This window comes from Abramis brama, assembly GCF_963993115.1.
Source record: "Abramis brama genome assembly, chromosome: 23".
NCBI lineage: Eukaryota > Metazoa > Chordata > Actinopteri > Cypriniformes > Leuciscidae > Abramis > Abramis brama.
Window position 1 is genome coordinate 17,801,688 of NC_139985.1, and position 14,360 is coordinate 17,816,047.

General features: G+C 36.2%; 2 protein-coding genes across 4 annotated transcripts in view; both read right to left on the bottom strand.

The window, feature by feature from the left end:
- slc4a10a (solute carrier family 4 member 10a) overlaps positions 1-3,680 on the bottom strand; it is a 44,723-nt gene extending 41,043 nt beyond the window's left edge. For both annotated transcript variants that reach the window (XM_084100916.1, XM_084100915.1), the window contains exon 1: positions 3,499-3,680. In XM_084100916.1, coding sequence (XP_083957042.1) covers positions 3,499-3,546 — 48 coding nt within the window. In that variant the 5' untranslated portion in view covers positions 3,547-3,680. The remainder of the gene's footprint in view (positions 1-3,498) is intronic.
- Positions 3,681-5,843: 2,163 nt separating this feature from the next.
- tbr1a (T-box brain transcription factor 1a) lies at positions 5,844-12,704 on the bottom strand (the record flags this gene model as incomplete). 2 transcript variants are annotated; one of them, XM_084101261.1, is made up of 6 exons in its annotated part: positions 5,844-7,646; positions 10,137-10,198; positions 10,300-10,458; positions 11,288-11,409; positions 11,696-11,850; positions 12,160-12,704. In XM_084101261.1, 6 exons carry the CDS (start codon positions 12,702-12,704, stop codon positions 6,863-6,865), a joined length of 1,827 nt encoding a protein of 608 aa, XP_083957387.1. In that variant the 3' UTR covers positions 5,844-6,862. The 2 variants fall into 2 exon arrangements, with proteins under 2 accessions (XP_083957387.1, XP_083957388.1); XM_084101262.1 differs by having other exon boundaries at positions 11,678-11,850; positions 12,160-12,486.
- Between the last annotated feature and the right edge of the window lie 1,656 nt (positions 12,705-14,360).

Genomic DNA, 14,360 nt, shown 5'->3' on the forward strand with positions numbered 1-14,360 from the left:
CAGCTGTGTATCATTAACCTTGTTAACTCTGCCTATATAAGCCCGGTTTATGCAGTCATTCATTGCTAAGTCTTGTGTGTGTTACACTGCATTTCTGAGTGCTTCGTCTGGTTTATGTGTCATGGTCTTGATCATCTGCCTGTGCCTTGGACTATTGTTATTATCTGTTTGGTTTGCTCTGTGGTTTTGACCTTAAGCCTTTTATATGGATTACGATTGTGGTTTACCCTAATAAACATTTGGATCCTCAACCCATGTTTCAGTGGGAATAAAGTGCTTAATGGGTAAGGTTAGGGGTACAGTTAGGTGTAGGGGAGGGCTTTAGGGACAAGGACAAGTAATGTCCCAATAAAGCAGCATCCATTTATGATTTTAATAAAAGAAATAATCATATGAACTGAATAATTTGTTATTTCATACTGTTTTATAATATACCACAATACACTGAGGTGCAAATAAATTTAGTTGCACTAAGATGATATTTACACTAAGTGAAAATAGCAGTATTTTCTTAGTGATATGCAATTTACAGTAAGTGCAAATAGCGATAGATTCTACTTACACCACGTAAAATTAGCAGTATTTTCTTTGCAATAAGTGTTAATAGTAGTAAGATACTATTTGCACAGCAGTATTTTAGTACATTATGAAACAGTATGCAATAACATATTGAGTGTAAATTATTACATTGATTAAATAAATGCCGCCTTATTAGGACAGTAAAGCCCTCCCGATCCTACCCGATAAACATTTTACTATTAAATAGGCTAACCGTTAGGCACTTTAATTCCACTTTTCACATAATTTATTGAAAATAAATGCCTTTCCAAACTGATATGCGATGGCAAAATGCGGATTCGAACTCAGATCGATCACATCAAAAGTATCTGCAATGCACATTACTCCTACACCACTGCTTCTGACAGGTCACAGGTGTTTTTTTGTACTTTTATCTGGCCCAACCAGACATTGGTGGGTGGAGTTGGTGTAAATAGCCTCTGCCAACAAGGCGGGCTATTTGCACTTAGTGTAAATAGACACTCCAAACATATAAACAACCTCAATGCTAACAGACATTCACTAAAAAACTCCTATTGTGATAAATACATATGTAAATACATACAGTATGTAATTTCTGTGTTAAGGCTAAAGGAGAAAGAATTTTTCACTTTTCTTTGACCTGTTTAATCACACACACACACACACACACACACATTCAGGACACCAGCTGCAGCTAAGCGGACAGTGACTTCTGATGGTCTGAAAAGGCCCTCTGGGACACAGATCACTGGCATCAGTTCAGCTCACATTGAGAGCTACAGATAAATGTACCAGCCCAGTGGATTCAATCGGGGCACCAGAAACAATTCAACCGACCGCTGGATCTCTGCCAGTGACGTTGTGTTCAATCTGTCCCTCAGCTCACCCAAAATATCACCAAAAAAAACATATGTTTACTGTTTTATATTTATATTTGAGCATCATTTTTAAGCCTTTCTATATACTGTAGCCTACTTCTTGTTCAATTTTTCAACCTTTACGACATAAATATAGAAAAATTGCAAAAATTGATCCTTTAACTTAACTGGGGCAGTTAAGGATGCTTAAATGATCAAAAGTGACAGTAAAGACTTTTATAATTTCACAAAAGATTTGCATTTCAAATAAATGCTGTTCTTTTGAACTTCCTATTCAGCAGAGAATGGAAATGGAAACTTCCAACACATTCTTCAACACTATGAATATCCTCTTGGTGTATTTCTGAAGGCAGCATCTGCTTTTTGTCTTGCACTATGCTATACTGAAAGTCTGGTTTTCGGATTTGTCTATTACATGGCTAAAGTTCAAATGAGTGTTCAAATAGTCGGACTGTCTGATAAAGCCTTAGTGCTGCATATGCACAAACTGTACTTAAGGATTTTGTGAGTGTACACTGCTCTTAGCAACGTTTGGAATCCTTTGAAGCGTGCACGTAAGGGATTAGACAGGAATGCAAACCACAGGCAGAATGTGTTTAGCTGTGAATATATTCTGAGGAGCCAAATGAGTGTGTGTCTTTGCTTGGGACTGCATGGATGGCAGAATCAATAAGACGTGGGCCAACTCTTCTCAACTCCAGCACCAAACTGTCACAGAGTAAGGAGCAGAGACCCTGGCAATGACCCATATTAAGATGGCTGCTGCTTCTTTGGGTTGATCAAATCTTTTTCATTTTTTATTTTTTTTGCAGGGATGAAAAGCAATTACAGTAAGAGGCTAGAGAGCGCTTGCTTGTTCTGGGGTCACTTAACCAACAGATTATGAAACACAGGCTGGAAAAGCCATGAAAAGCAATAGCCTATGCTGTGATTAATCCAGGTGTTTTGGTTATAAACCACATGACCCACAATGTTCTGATTAGTGGTCAACCAATGTCGCACGCATTTCTTCTGCTGAGCACAGTATTTTGAAGAACATTTCAACTGTTTTTGTCTGTACAATGAAAGTCAATGGGGTCCAAAATAATTGGACCTTGCTAACTTTCAGTGCCTTTGCTCCTCTGTGCGCAGTTCCTGAACAAGTGCGCGCCCGAGTTACTTTCACATTCACAAATTAGAATTGCACCACAGCTCCAGCGCAACCGAGCTCCGACCACCTCCTACAGGTAGTCTCCATGTCAAAAAAAGCCATAAGAAGGTGGTTATGTGACACAAATGTCAAAATGTATTAGTTTACAACTCATGCACAATGGTAAAAGTGTTCAAAACACGTTTACCATAGTGAATAGTAAACTTAACAATTCTTAATTAATCAATAATCTGCCAATGTAATCATAATATGTGTGAAAGGGAATAAAGGATGTTGGTGTTTTATTGCCACTAGTGTTCATTTCAGCTGGAAACTGCAGTAAATTGTATCTACGCAGTTGGTCCGAGTTTTACACAAATGCTGGTGGCACGTTTTTCCAATGAGCCTAAGCTGGAACTATCTCTTTTATTTTTTCATATGGTCTCTTCAACCATAAATATGTACATATCCATGGCAATAAATGTAAATGAGGTGAACAGGTGGAGTCTCGTGTCAAACATGTGAAGGCCTCATCAAATTCAAGAGTAATGCAGGGGAAATTTGATTTATGCAACTCGTGAGAATGCTGAACACACACACACACACACACACACACACACATCTACACCGCATAGCTATACGTCAATATACAATACTAAACGTGTGTAATTAAATGCATAATCCACGTAAGCAGGTGTGAACCTTAGTCACCCTACAAACGCCGTGTCTATGTAACATGAGCCATTTTCCCAGTAAATGAGTCTGTATTAATGGTGCCATGAATAATTAAAACACAATGTCTCCCAATGGTGGAGGGTGAACGATGCCCATAATGGGCTCTAACCCAATGCAACTCGAACCACCGAAACCTTTTTTCCGCAAGACGCAACAGCATCATGTCATTGTTCTTCCATTGACGGATCCCACATGAAAGATGAAACTGGTTCTTACCGCAGGAAGAAGCGGCTCCATCTGCGCTCCTTGATCTTTCACATCCATCCCTGATATTTTGGCTTAGCCTTGTCTTGTTCGTCTGTTGTGAATTTTCTCCAAAATACTGATAGGTTGGAGGAGAAAAAAATGTCATGTATATTGATGCGGTTTCGGTAGCGGTGTAGTGACCGTTGGGTGTTTTTTTTTGCTCTTTCTTCACTCGCGCGCGTCCGTGGTGCGTGCGCTCCTTCAGCGTGTCATTTGCGCTCGCGTGACGCAGATGCTACCGGCAGCACGTGAGTTAACAGAAACCACCGGGACGCGATGGGTAAATGGATTAAACACTCCGGGGACAAACGGATACTTGAGGCTTAAGGTTTACTACAGTTTGAGAATAATTTATATGACGCGCTGAGTTCAAAAAATGCGAACCTAAAGACGAAAAAAAAACGTGCCTCAACAACTAATTAAACTGTTGTTTTTTTTCAATTCGGTCAAAAACATTTTAATAACCTATAACTGCCGATTTTAAGAGTCAGACCTTGTAGAAATATCATAAAAATTTCAGTAATACGTTTTTTGGTTAAAAGTGTCTAGGCTATTCTCTTGCAGTGTGCCGGTATTATTATTATTATTATGTTGTTATTATTAACATTTAATAAAAAATAATCACAAAATGAACTATATATTGTTTCTAGACAATAACAGTGGAAATGTCCAATAGCATACTTGAAATTGACTTTCAAATATAAATACATCCTCCCTCCAAACCAGAGTTGGACAAAGACACAACTTCCTTACTTGAGTGAAAGTAAAGATACTACTGGTCAAATATTACTCTGTTACAAGTAAAAGTTGTAAAGACCTATTTTTTACTTTAGTAAAAGTACAGAAGTTCTTGTTTTTAAAATTACTTAAGTATCAAAAGTAAATGTCAATGCATTGTTTTTTGCATTGTTGTATGTAGCCTAATATCAGTAGGCTACCTTATGCCTCTGAATATGGGCTATGCCTGCCTGCCTACCCTCATATCAATACCTAATTTATTTCTAGAACACAGTTCCAGTAGCGGGATTGAATGTGAGATTGAATAAGTGCACTCAATAACGACCACAATGGTTTCGGACACCCAAATGGCTGTTCCCTCAAATAGTGCCCTATTTAAAGTTTTGTGGCTTTTAGTATGAATGTTAGCCTTACTGTTATCTATAAGCTAGTGTGCTCCGAAACAATGACAAAATTTGCATTTAGAAGACCAAACCCAACGGTGAAAATTAAAATCAGGTTGATGTCAGAATCCAACGCCAGGACAGACGTTACATTGTGGTTGAAACTGAAAATCGGGTTGGCGCCAGAAACCAACATTGGGTTCTGACGTCAACCTGGCTTTCATTTCCAACCAAAATCTAACGTCTGTTTAATGTCAAACCGATGTCGGGTTCTGACGTCAATCTGACGGGTTCAACCCGACTTTCATTTTCAACCAAAATCATCCCCTGACTGACAACTTTCTACTCAAGGACCTTGACAGAAATGTAGTGGAGTAAAAAGTACGATATTTGTCTTTCAAATGTAGTGAAGTTAAAGTAAAAAGTTTCCAGAAAAAATTATAATCAAGTAAAGTACAGATACTCAAAAAGTATACTTAAGTAGCCTACTCAAGTAAATGTACTTTGTTACTGTCCACCTCTGCTCCAAACACACACACACACACTATAGGCTAACTAACGTTTCAGCAAAATAGCCAGCAGTGGAATTGCATTTACAGCATGGACAATTAAAACAACATGATTTAGGGGGGAAATACATTTAAACAATTAAATGTAAAAATGAACAGTGAATTTATTCAGTGATATGTCTACCCATCCAACCCTTAAACTGAAGGAATGTTCATCCCTTCATAGATAAGAAAATGAATGTGCTTTATTTACAAATTGAAAACAGAATTGTACATAAAGCCTATCAATGGAATACAGTTTATCTACTGTAAAGTGCTTTACCGCGGGACTTCAACACCTATCAACAATCATTCAATCAATCTCTCCCATTAGACTTTGACGCCACCTTGTGGGCGTTATATATAGGCTGCTACACGAATTACTTGGAATAGTTGCAAGGACATGCTTTCGTTGTTTATGCTACTCACCTTCATGGTTTTCGAAGTCCAGATTGTTATTTTTCTGTGGAACAAAAAAGGATATATGCCTAAAACCCAGATAGCACCGGTAGGCCTCTAAGATGTCTGTTGATCTGATGTTCATCTGGAGGTATATGCTGTGCGCAAACATCTAAACGTATCAGAAAAAGGTAGTTTTACATACATTCTAAATAAAAAAAAACATCTTAAAAGACATTTTCTAAATGTTTATTTAACGTCTGACACGTCTTAGGCATATGCAGATGAACACTCTAAAAAATGCATCTTGCAGATGTAAATGCAGACATCAAATAGACGTATCCGTGATGTATGTGTGCTATCAGGGAAAAGAGGGGAAAACACATTAAAATATATATATATTAGTATTTAGACATATATGTAAGAAACAGTTAGGCCAGCGGAGTTGCTTTGTTTGGTTGGGTCTTGGTTATTCCTGGTTCAACAGCTGCTGAAAGAGCTGCATTCTTCACTTGATCCCTTCACTGTAATGTACACTAAGAGAGTTGGCATTTAGTGATAGATTCTGCTTCCGTGTTTAAGCCTTTTGCTTATGGTAGAATTAAACTCTTATTTACTCCGGGTCAAGGACACATTAAGCGATGTCCCAAAACCTGGTCAGCTGCTTACACAGCCCTCATTGACAGCATTCGAAAGTTCGTTCTTGTATTCGCCGCTGGGTGTCAGTGTTGTGAAGTATTACACACTCACACCAACTTGCAATGTTGGAATCCAAATAATACATCACTAAATAAGAAACCGAATCTAAACTGTAATTTAAGTTGCAACGATTTTTTGGGGGGATTTAATATACTCAAACATCTGACAATTTATTAACATTATACATCAAACATTCTGACACCAGCAGAATGCCATGACTTCACATTAACATATTTTACAATACGCATCTAATCAATCTGTTTTGATCGATCACGATCATTAAATTCCCATATTAAACACTGTTTGTGATTTTAAGCTAATAACAATTTATCTAGATTCGTTATATCGGGACTGTATGTTTTAACAAACACTCACATGACGGTCTATTAAATGTATGCTTTTTCCTCTCTTTTTTTCATATTAACACCACTGAAAACAAAAATACACCGAATACTCAGTTCAGACATGGTGCAGCAATGGTGTCATTAACATTAAAATAAATAAATATTGTATACATGTTATTTCTATACTAACAACATTTTAATTGCACACTCAGCCCAGGTAGGTTTACGTTTGAGTGCCGAAATGAAAAAAGTCAGATTCTTTAATCACATTTCTTTCCCTGTTCTGTAAGACCTGTATGTCTTTTGCAGTCTGAACATCTGAAACAAGAGTGATAGAGGAATTTCTCTGTTGCGCTTCTTCCAAAATCCTTAAATCACCGGAATCGACTGATTTAATGGAAGATTGAGTCTCGGGCCATGTTGAATCCGTGGCGTCTTTTCCTTCAAGCTCCTCGGAAACCTCCAGAGCAGGTCTGTCTATTTCCAACAAATTTCCATCCTCGAGCATGTAATTCGCTTGTGTTGATCTTCCAAGAGTCGTATCTATGGCCCAACCAGGCAGATTTGAGGCGGTTTTACTGCTGTTTTCAAGCGAACCCCTTGAATCCCATCCAGTAGCACTGGTGTAGTAATCCAAACTGTTACTAGTGGCACCAGTACTAGTAAAAGGCAGACCTTTGACCCCCGCTGTGGCGTAAGAGAGCAAAGCTGCTGTGTTAATATCAGTTTCGTATGATGGAGCGGCTGAGGACGACACAAACCAGCGCTGTCCGGAGTTGCTGCTCTCTTGGGTTTGGTCTGATAGGCTGTTAGTGAGCATGAGTGGTCGGTCAGTAGTGCCAGGGTCAGGGCTAAGAGTTGTAAAACAGGATTTTGTGTAACTGTTGACTAACTGCTCCTGGAATAAGGCGCTTGTCATTGCGTACCGTGATCCAAGCAGCAGCTGAGAGTGTGGAGAGTCGCCGGGTGTTGGGGTCAGTCGGTCAGCGTCACAGCCACTGTAACTCCTGGAGAAAAAAACAGGAGGAAATTAGGTAATACTGTAAAAAAATACTTAATTTTTTTTTTAAAGTACAATCAACTTAGACGTTTATGTCATTTCAACTTAAAAAAATATTCAACTTAAAAAAATATAAATTTGTTGAATCTTGTATAACAAAGTTGATTTTTAAACTTATTTAGAGTTAAAGCAATGTAAAAACATGTTGTTATACCTTATTGATCATATCATTTTTTACAGTGCACCCTTTTCCTACGCCCCATTATGCTTTGCGCAAATTATAAGAGTAACTACTTTTGGGAAACTGTAAACAATCAGCAAATGGTTGGCTCTGTGAACGCAATAATAAGCATTTTCAAAAGCATTTCCATCGAACATTAAAAGGAAATTTAAAAGTGTAAAAGCATTAACAAATTACAAACAGACCATGAATAACCCCAAAATCTCGATTACTTGGCAATCTTGCAGACATGTTAAATATCACTGTAGTGTGTCTGTATTACGTAACGTAATCAAAAATGTTCAATAACTGGTACATAGAGTACAAATATTTCAAAAGCGATTTCCGTCATTTTGACAGACAATAAATATTGAATATACCTGCTTTAGAAACATACTGCACATTTGTGGTCTTGCCTTCCCGATTTAATTTACGATAAATCCTATTAATAATTCACTGGAATGTGATAAGAATCTCTCAATTTTCTCCCCAACTCCTCACGTCTCTTTCCAGGTTTGTTTTCACACATGCTTTAAAATATAATCATCTACCCATTTCACTTCTAATCCCTATTAGCAGTGCACTATAAAAAAAAAAAATTTTAAAAAAACTTGCTGCCTTAAATTTAAGTACAATCAACTTGGCTGTTTAAGTCATTTAAACTTAAATTACATTAAACTGACTTAAAAAAATTAGTTGAATCTCGTATAACTTAAAAAATAATGTTTAAATTTAAGTACAATCAACTTGGCTGTTTAAGTCATTTAAACTTAAATTACATTAAACTGACTTAAAAAATTAGTTGAATCTCATATAACTTAAAAAATAATGTTTAAATTTAAGTACAATCAACTTGGCTGTTTAAGTCATTTAAACTTAAATTACATTAAACTGACTTAAAAAATTAGTTGAATCTCTTATAACTTAAAAAATAATGTTTAAATTTAAGTAGGCTACAATCAACTTGGCTGTTTAAGTCATTTAAACTTAAATTACATTAAACTGACTTAAAAAATTAGTTGAATCTCGTATAACTTAAAAAATAATGTTTAAATTTAAGTACAATCAACTTGGCTGTTTAAGTCATTTAAACTTAAATTACATTAAACTGACTTAAAAAATGAGTTGAATCTCATATAACTTAAAAAATAATGTTTAAATTTAAGTACAATCAACTTGGCTGTTTAAGTCATTTAAACTTAAATTACATTAAACTGACTTAAAAAATTAGTTGAATCTCGTATAACTTAAAAAATAATGTTTAAATTTAAGTACAATCAACTTGGCTGTTTAAGTCATTTAAACTTAAATTACATTAAACTGACTTAAAAAATTAGTTGAATCTCTTATAACTTAAAAAATAATGTTTAAATTTAAGTACAATCAACTTGGCTGTTTAAGTCATTTAAACTTAAATTACATTAAACTGACTTAAAAAATTAGTTGAATCTCGTATAACTTAAAAAATAATGTTTAAATTTAAGTACAATCAACTTGGCTGTTTAAGTCATTTAAACTTAAATTACATTAAACTGACTTAAAAAAATAGTTGAATCTCGTATAACTTAAAAAATAAAGTTTAAAATGGCGTAACTTATTTTGATGAGTTGAAGTAATGTAAAAACATATGTTGTCGTGACTTATTGATCATGTCATTTTTTATGTTGTCTTTTCTCATACTGTTACAGTGGAAAACAAAAGGGGGAAAGAAAATATTCTGTAGGAAAAGAATGCAGTGACTGAAAAGAGCTCTTACCATAGATATTCTTGTTATAACATGTTAAAAAATACCAAGCGTTATTCTCAAGTCTTGAAATAGATCATGAAGGACATTTTACAGCTAATTCAGTCAAACTGACGGATGAGGAATATATATTGTAGCACAACCTTATGATTTGAAATAATTTGTTTCAGTCTATTTGAGTAGAACTTCCCCAAACAGGAAGTAATTCCCATAATCTAAAATGATTTAGATGTAGGATTGGAAAAAAGGTGAATAATAATGTCCATTACTATTGCTTCTGTAATTATTTAAATTTGGAATATATGTAACATGGACATGATGTACAGTCCAAAATAAATGTTTTAGGATTTAATTCTTATTAATATCATCAACAATAATAATAATATCATCATAATATTGTAATAAATTCAATTTATTTCAATGAATTTTTAAAAACGTTAATTTCCGCAGTCAAGTCAAAATTAAAATTCAGATCCGAAAACCTGCAAGAGAATAAATTATCAATGCATTCATTTGCATGTAAATGGACTTACGAATCATAATTGTCCCGAAATCCTTTAGCAAATGGATTGTAATCAATTTTTAGTTGAGTTATCTGAGGAAATAAAGAAACATTTATTAAATCAGTTCATATTTCTTTTCTTTTTTCTTTTTTTTGTAGTGTAAAAATGAATGCCGTGAAAGACTAGTTCTTACATCTGTGTTCTGGTAAGCTGTGACGGCTCTAAATTGCGTCTCGGGAAAAGAAAATGTCTGTACTCGATCAGGATCACTTGTATCTTCATCTCCACTCTTGTTTATTTCAACCACATGCACCCTCGGCTGATACTTGTGAAGAGACTGTAGAACGATCATCTTGAAGGACAAAAAAAAAAACATATTAAAAAAAAAAAGAACTTCCCATAAAAATGAGGAATACATATATAATTTCCTTGCTTGCTTGTTACTACACCATACATGACAGGTATAGCTTCATGTTTGTGCTATTACACAGTCTAACAAGGACATAAAGGTGGTTGTAATATGGTGTGATAATAATTAAGAGATAGTTCAACTGAGGGTGAGTAAATGATAACAACATTTAAATTTTTGGACTATCCATTCAAAAAGCGTCACTTTATTTATCTTCACTATAGTTCATTTAAAAATGAAAATTCTGTCATAATTTACTCACCCTCAAATTGTTAATATAAATATAACATACATTTCTTTGTTCTGCTGAACACAAAGGAAGATATTTTGAAGAATGTTTTTAACAAAGCAGATCTCGCCTCCATAGTAGGAAAAAATAAAAAAAGACAAACATTCTTCAAAATATCTTCCTTTGTGTTCAGCAGAACAAAGACAGGAACAACTTGAGGGTGAGTAGCCTAAATAACGACAGACTTTTCTTTTTTGGGTGAACTGTCCCTTTAAGGTAACTTGTTAAGATAAGTGAGACCCTCACAAACAATGTCATTTTGAAACAACATTGTTACCGTTTAAAAAATAAAAAGTTGAGAAGATCTTTTTTTTTTCATGTGCCAAATGAAATCAGTTGTCACGTGCTGCAGATGGCGATCGCTGACAAATGAAAACATTTTATGAATGGCAGTCATTGTTGATTGTTGACTCACCCTATATATTTAGACTAAAACACTTATGCTGGTTCATTTCATGAAGAGAAAATCGCATAAGAAACCACCTGAGTGGAGTTGTTGGAAGCTCCCTTGTTGTTTGTCAGCTTCAGTTTTCCGAAAGAGATCTCCTGACGCATCCAGTGCGCGCCGGTGTTTGGAGAGTCCGGGTGCGTGTATACTTGGTTTCCTTTAAATAATAAATAAAAACATTTCATTCATCTGTTAGGGCTACTATTAAACGGAAGTAACAAACATTATTATCACAGTGTAGCCTACTTAATATTTATATATTAATATCTGACTTAAAATTTGGTCTATGAGGGTATTACGCTTTGGAAAAAGGAAGGAACATCGTTGATAGCCCACAATTTTGATAAAACAACTGTGACTCATTTTATCTGCTCGGTGCAAAGCTTGTTAATTTCCTCTCCAGTCGGTTGATAATTAGAGTTTACCCGTAACAGGGGGTTTACCGGTGACATTAGTGTCCGCTTTGCCACAGGGAACCCATTTTCCGCCTTGGAACCTCCAGTGGTTTGGATCCGCCAGAATCACATCCACAACAATATTATAGTGACACGTCGGGTCAAGACCAGAAACACTAAAACTAAGAAACGGAAACATCCGGCTGCAAGGAAAAACCGAAACAACAAATTACTTTTCAAAAAGCAAATTATAAGTAGGCTATTTAAATATTTGAAAATGTAAATAACTAAATCAAATAGCCTTTATTTTTATTTTTTACATCCTGAAATACCAGAAAACCTATCCGCCTGCAATAAAATGGACTGCAAAATGTTAAATAAATTTAAAATAAGTTATTATCAATGTAATTAAAATAATTATTAAAAAATAAGATTTTCTTTCGATCTATTATAAGCTTTAAAAAAAATTGCTAAGCAATTAAATTAAAAGATAAATTAAAAATTAGACTTACCGTCCCTGTTTAGTAATGATCATTTCTGTTTGGTGTCTGTGGAATTTGAACCACAGCGCCCGGTTACACAGGTAAACCTGAGCTTTACCGGGCACCGGCTGGAAAGGATAGACTGCGGCGTTTGTGTAAGTTTGTCCGTACGGCTGTGAGTACGCGTAGCTCAGCCCGTTGTACGGCCCGTTGCTGATGACCGGGTGAGTTGTCATGTAGTGACTGGAGAGTGCCGGGAGCGCGGGTACATGCTGACCCGAATACGAAAACATTGCAGAAGACGATGCGAAATCTGTCCGCGCTTGACTTGATTCTGGTAAATTACACTTGTCCGCACCGTCACTGTCATCCCGTGCCGCGGAGACGCAGTCCAGAGCGTTTCGGGTGTTTCTCATCCCTGTGGAGAGTCTTTTAAAAGGTGGCTCGTTCTCCAAGGTGTCATCGGAGGAGGAGACGCGCGCGTCCCCCGCGGCGGTGATGTGCGTAAAATCATTGTCCACACTCACTGGTTTGTTGGCCAGTGCGGACGGTGAAGGGAGTTGTTGCAGGTGCATAAGTCAATGAGAAAGTTCTCGGAGTTCAACCTGGGTTGAGAACTTCAGACCTCAGACTTAGACATGCTGCTTTGACTGGGTGTTCATGCCCTCTGCTGCACGTGCCAGTTTGTTAGAGAGTGTTCACACAGAGCTTAATATAGGAAAATGACGTCGCTCCGCATTTGATAGCAGCAGAATGTGCTGGTATTTGCATTTAGATTGGCTTTAAGCATACTTAAGCGGTTTCTTGGAGTAGATAACAGTGTAGGCCTATAAACTTTTCCAGCTACCTGACAGATCACTGGTGTCCTGAGAAATCATGACACCCAGCTATGCAAATAAAAGAAAATAAGTGACCGCGGCCCGCGCGTGTTAGTTAGTCAGTCAAAAGCTTTTTGCTAAACTCATCCAAGGGCTTGGTTTTATTTTCAGCACAGTTTGGACTATTTTTATTATTATTAATTATTAGTAGCCTAGTCATTTTTTTTTTTTTATGGGGGGTCTAATTTAGCGTGATGCTATACAATTTACATTAAGCAGCTGTAGGCCTTCATTTTTCAGTATTTAGCCTACACTATCACAGTAGGTTTATATTGCGGTCAAATATAGGCATAAATATTGCATAATGCCCGGTGTCCTGACATTTCATCCTACCCGTTAGATTGTCCTACCAGGGTTTACTGCGCATGTCCACATCAATATTGCTATAATTTTGCTATAGGTAGGATAAATCGACAGAACACCGGCCGCTATTTATTATAACTATCACCGTGCATGGACTCCTTTCATAGAATGGATAACTGGCAAGTCCTTGCGATTTTTATCAGTAGGCTAAACGAGGTGCAGGACTTCCGTATTCATCATGAAATTAAAACTTTTAATGGAATATATATATCAGTATTTATTATAAATGATTCAAAACAACTTCTTGCTGCAACATCTCTTCTCTGATGACGTGTTGATTGACGCAAGGGCAGGACTTCCTGTCAGTCACATGACATCTCAACAATAGCAAAGCACAACGATCCGATCAATTCCCGATGCACCAAATCAAGTCCCGTCCCAATTCACACATACTGTTACACTGTAGCTAGACAAGTTTCTAATTAGTCCATAGAAAAAAGTAACATGCATTACAGATTATCTCTCTCTCTCATAGTATGGCAGTGCTTACATTGTTGCTAGGTCAATTGTTTTCTACATTTTGTACTGGTCTCTTTTTTTTTGCGGAAGCAAGAAATTAGCCTACAAGTAAAATAATTTACAGCCAGTCAGTCATTACAATATAATAATCCTCTTATATCACTATGAAGGGGGCTATTGTGCAATGGTTATATATTTGCTTAATATCGGAGACAACGCTACTTGATCCATAGGGACAGAATTAGAGATGGGTTTAAAAAGAGGTGGCTTCAAAATATTTCTGAAATCAAGTGAAACCGTTTAGACAGGAACAACCATGTTTTCCGAGCACACAAATAAATATTTCACACTGATGCGTCGTCCTGAAGTGCTGTCATCTTAAATAAGGCGTTTCATTGTTGTTCTCTGAAAATATCCCTCAGAGATTTCATTCCTCAGGAACTTCAAGGGGAAATGCAAGGACAACTGATTTACACTGAAACTACATCCCTTTGCAGTAATAATTCAAGATCTACATAATGAATCTTAAAG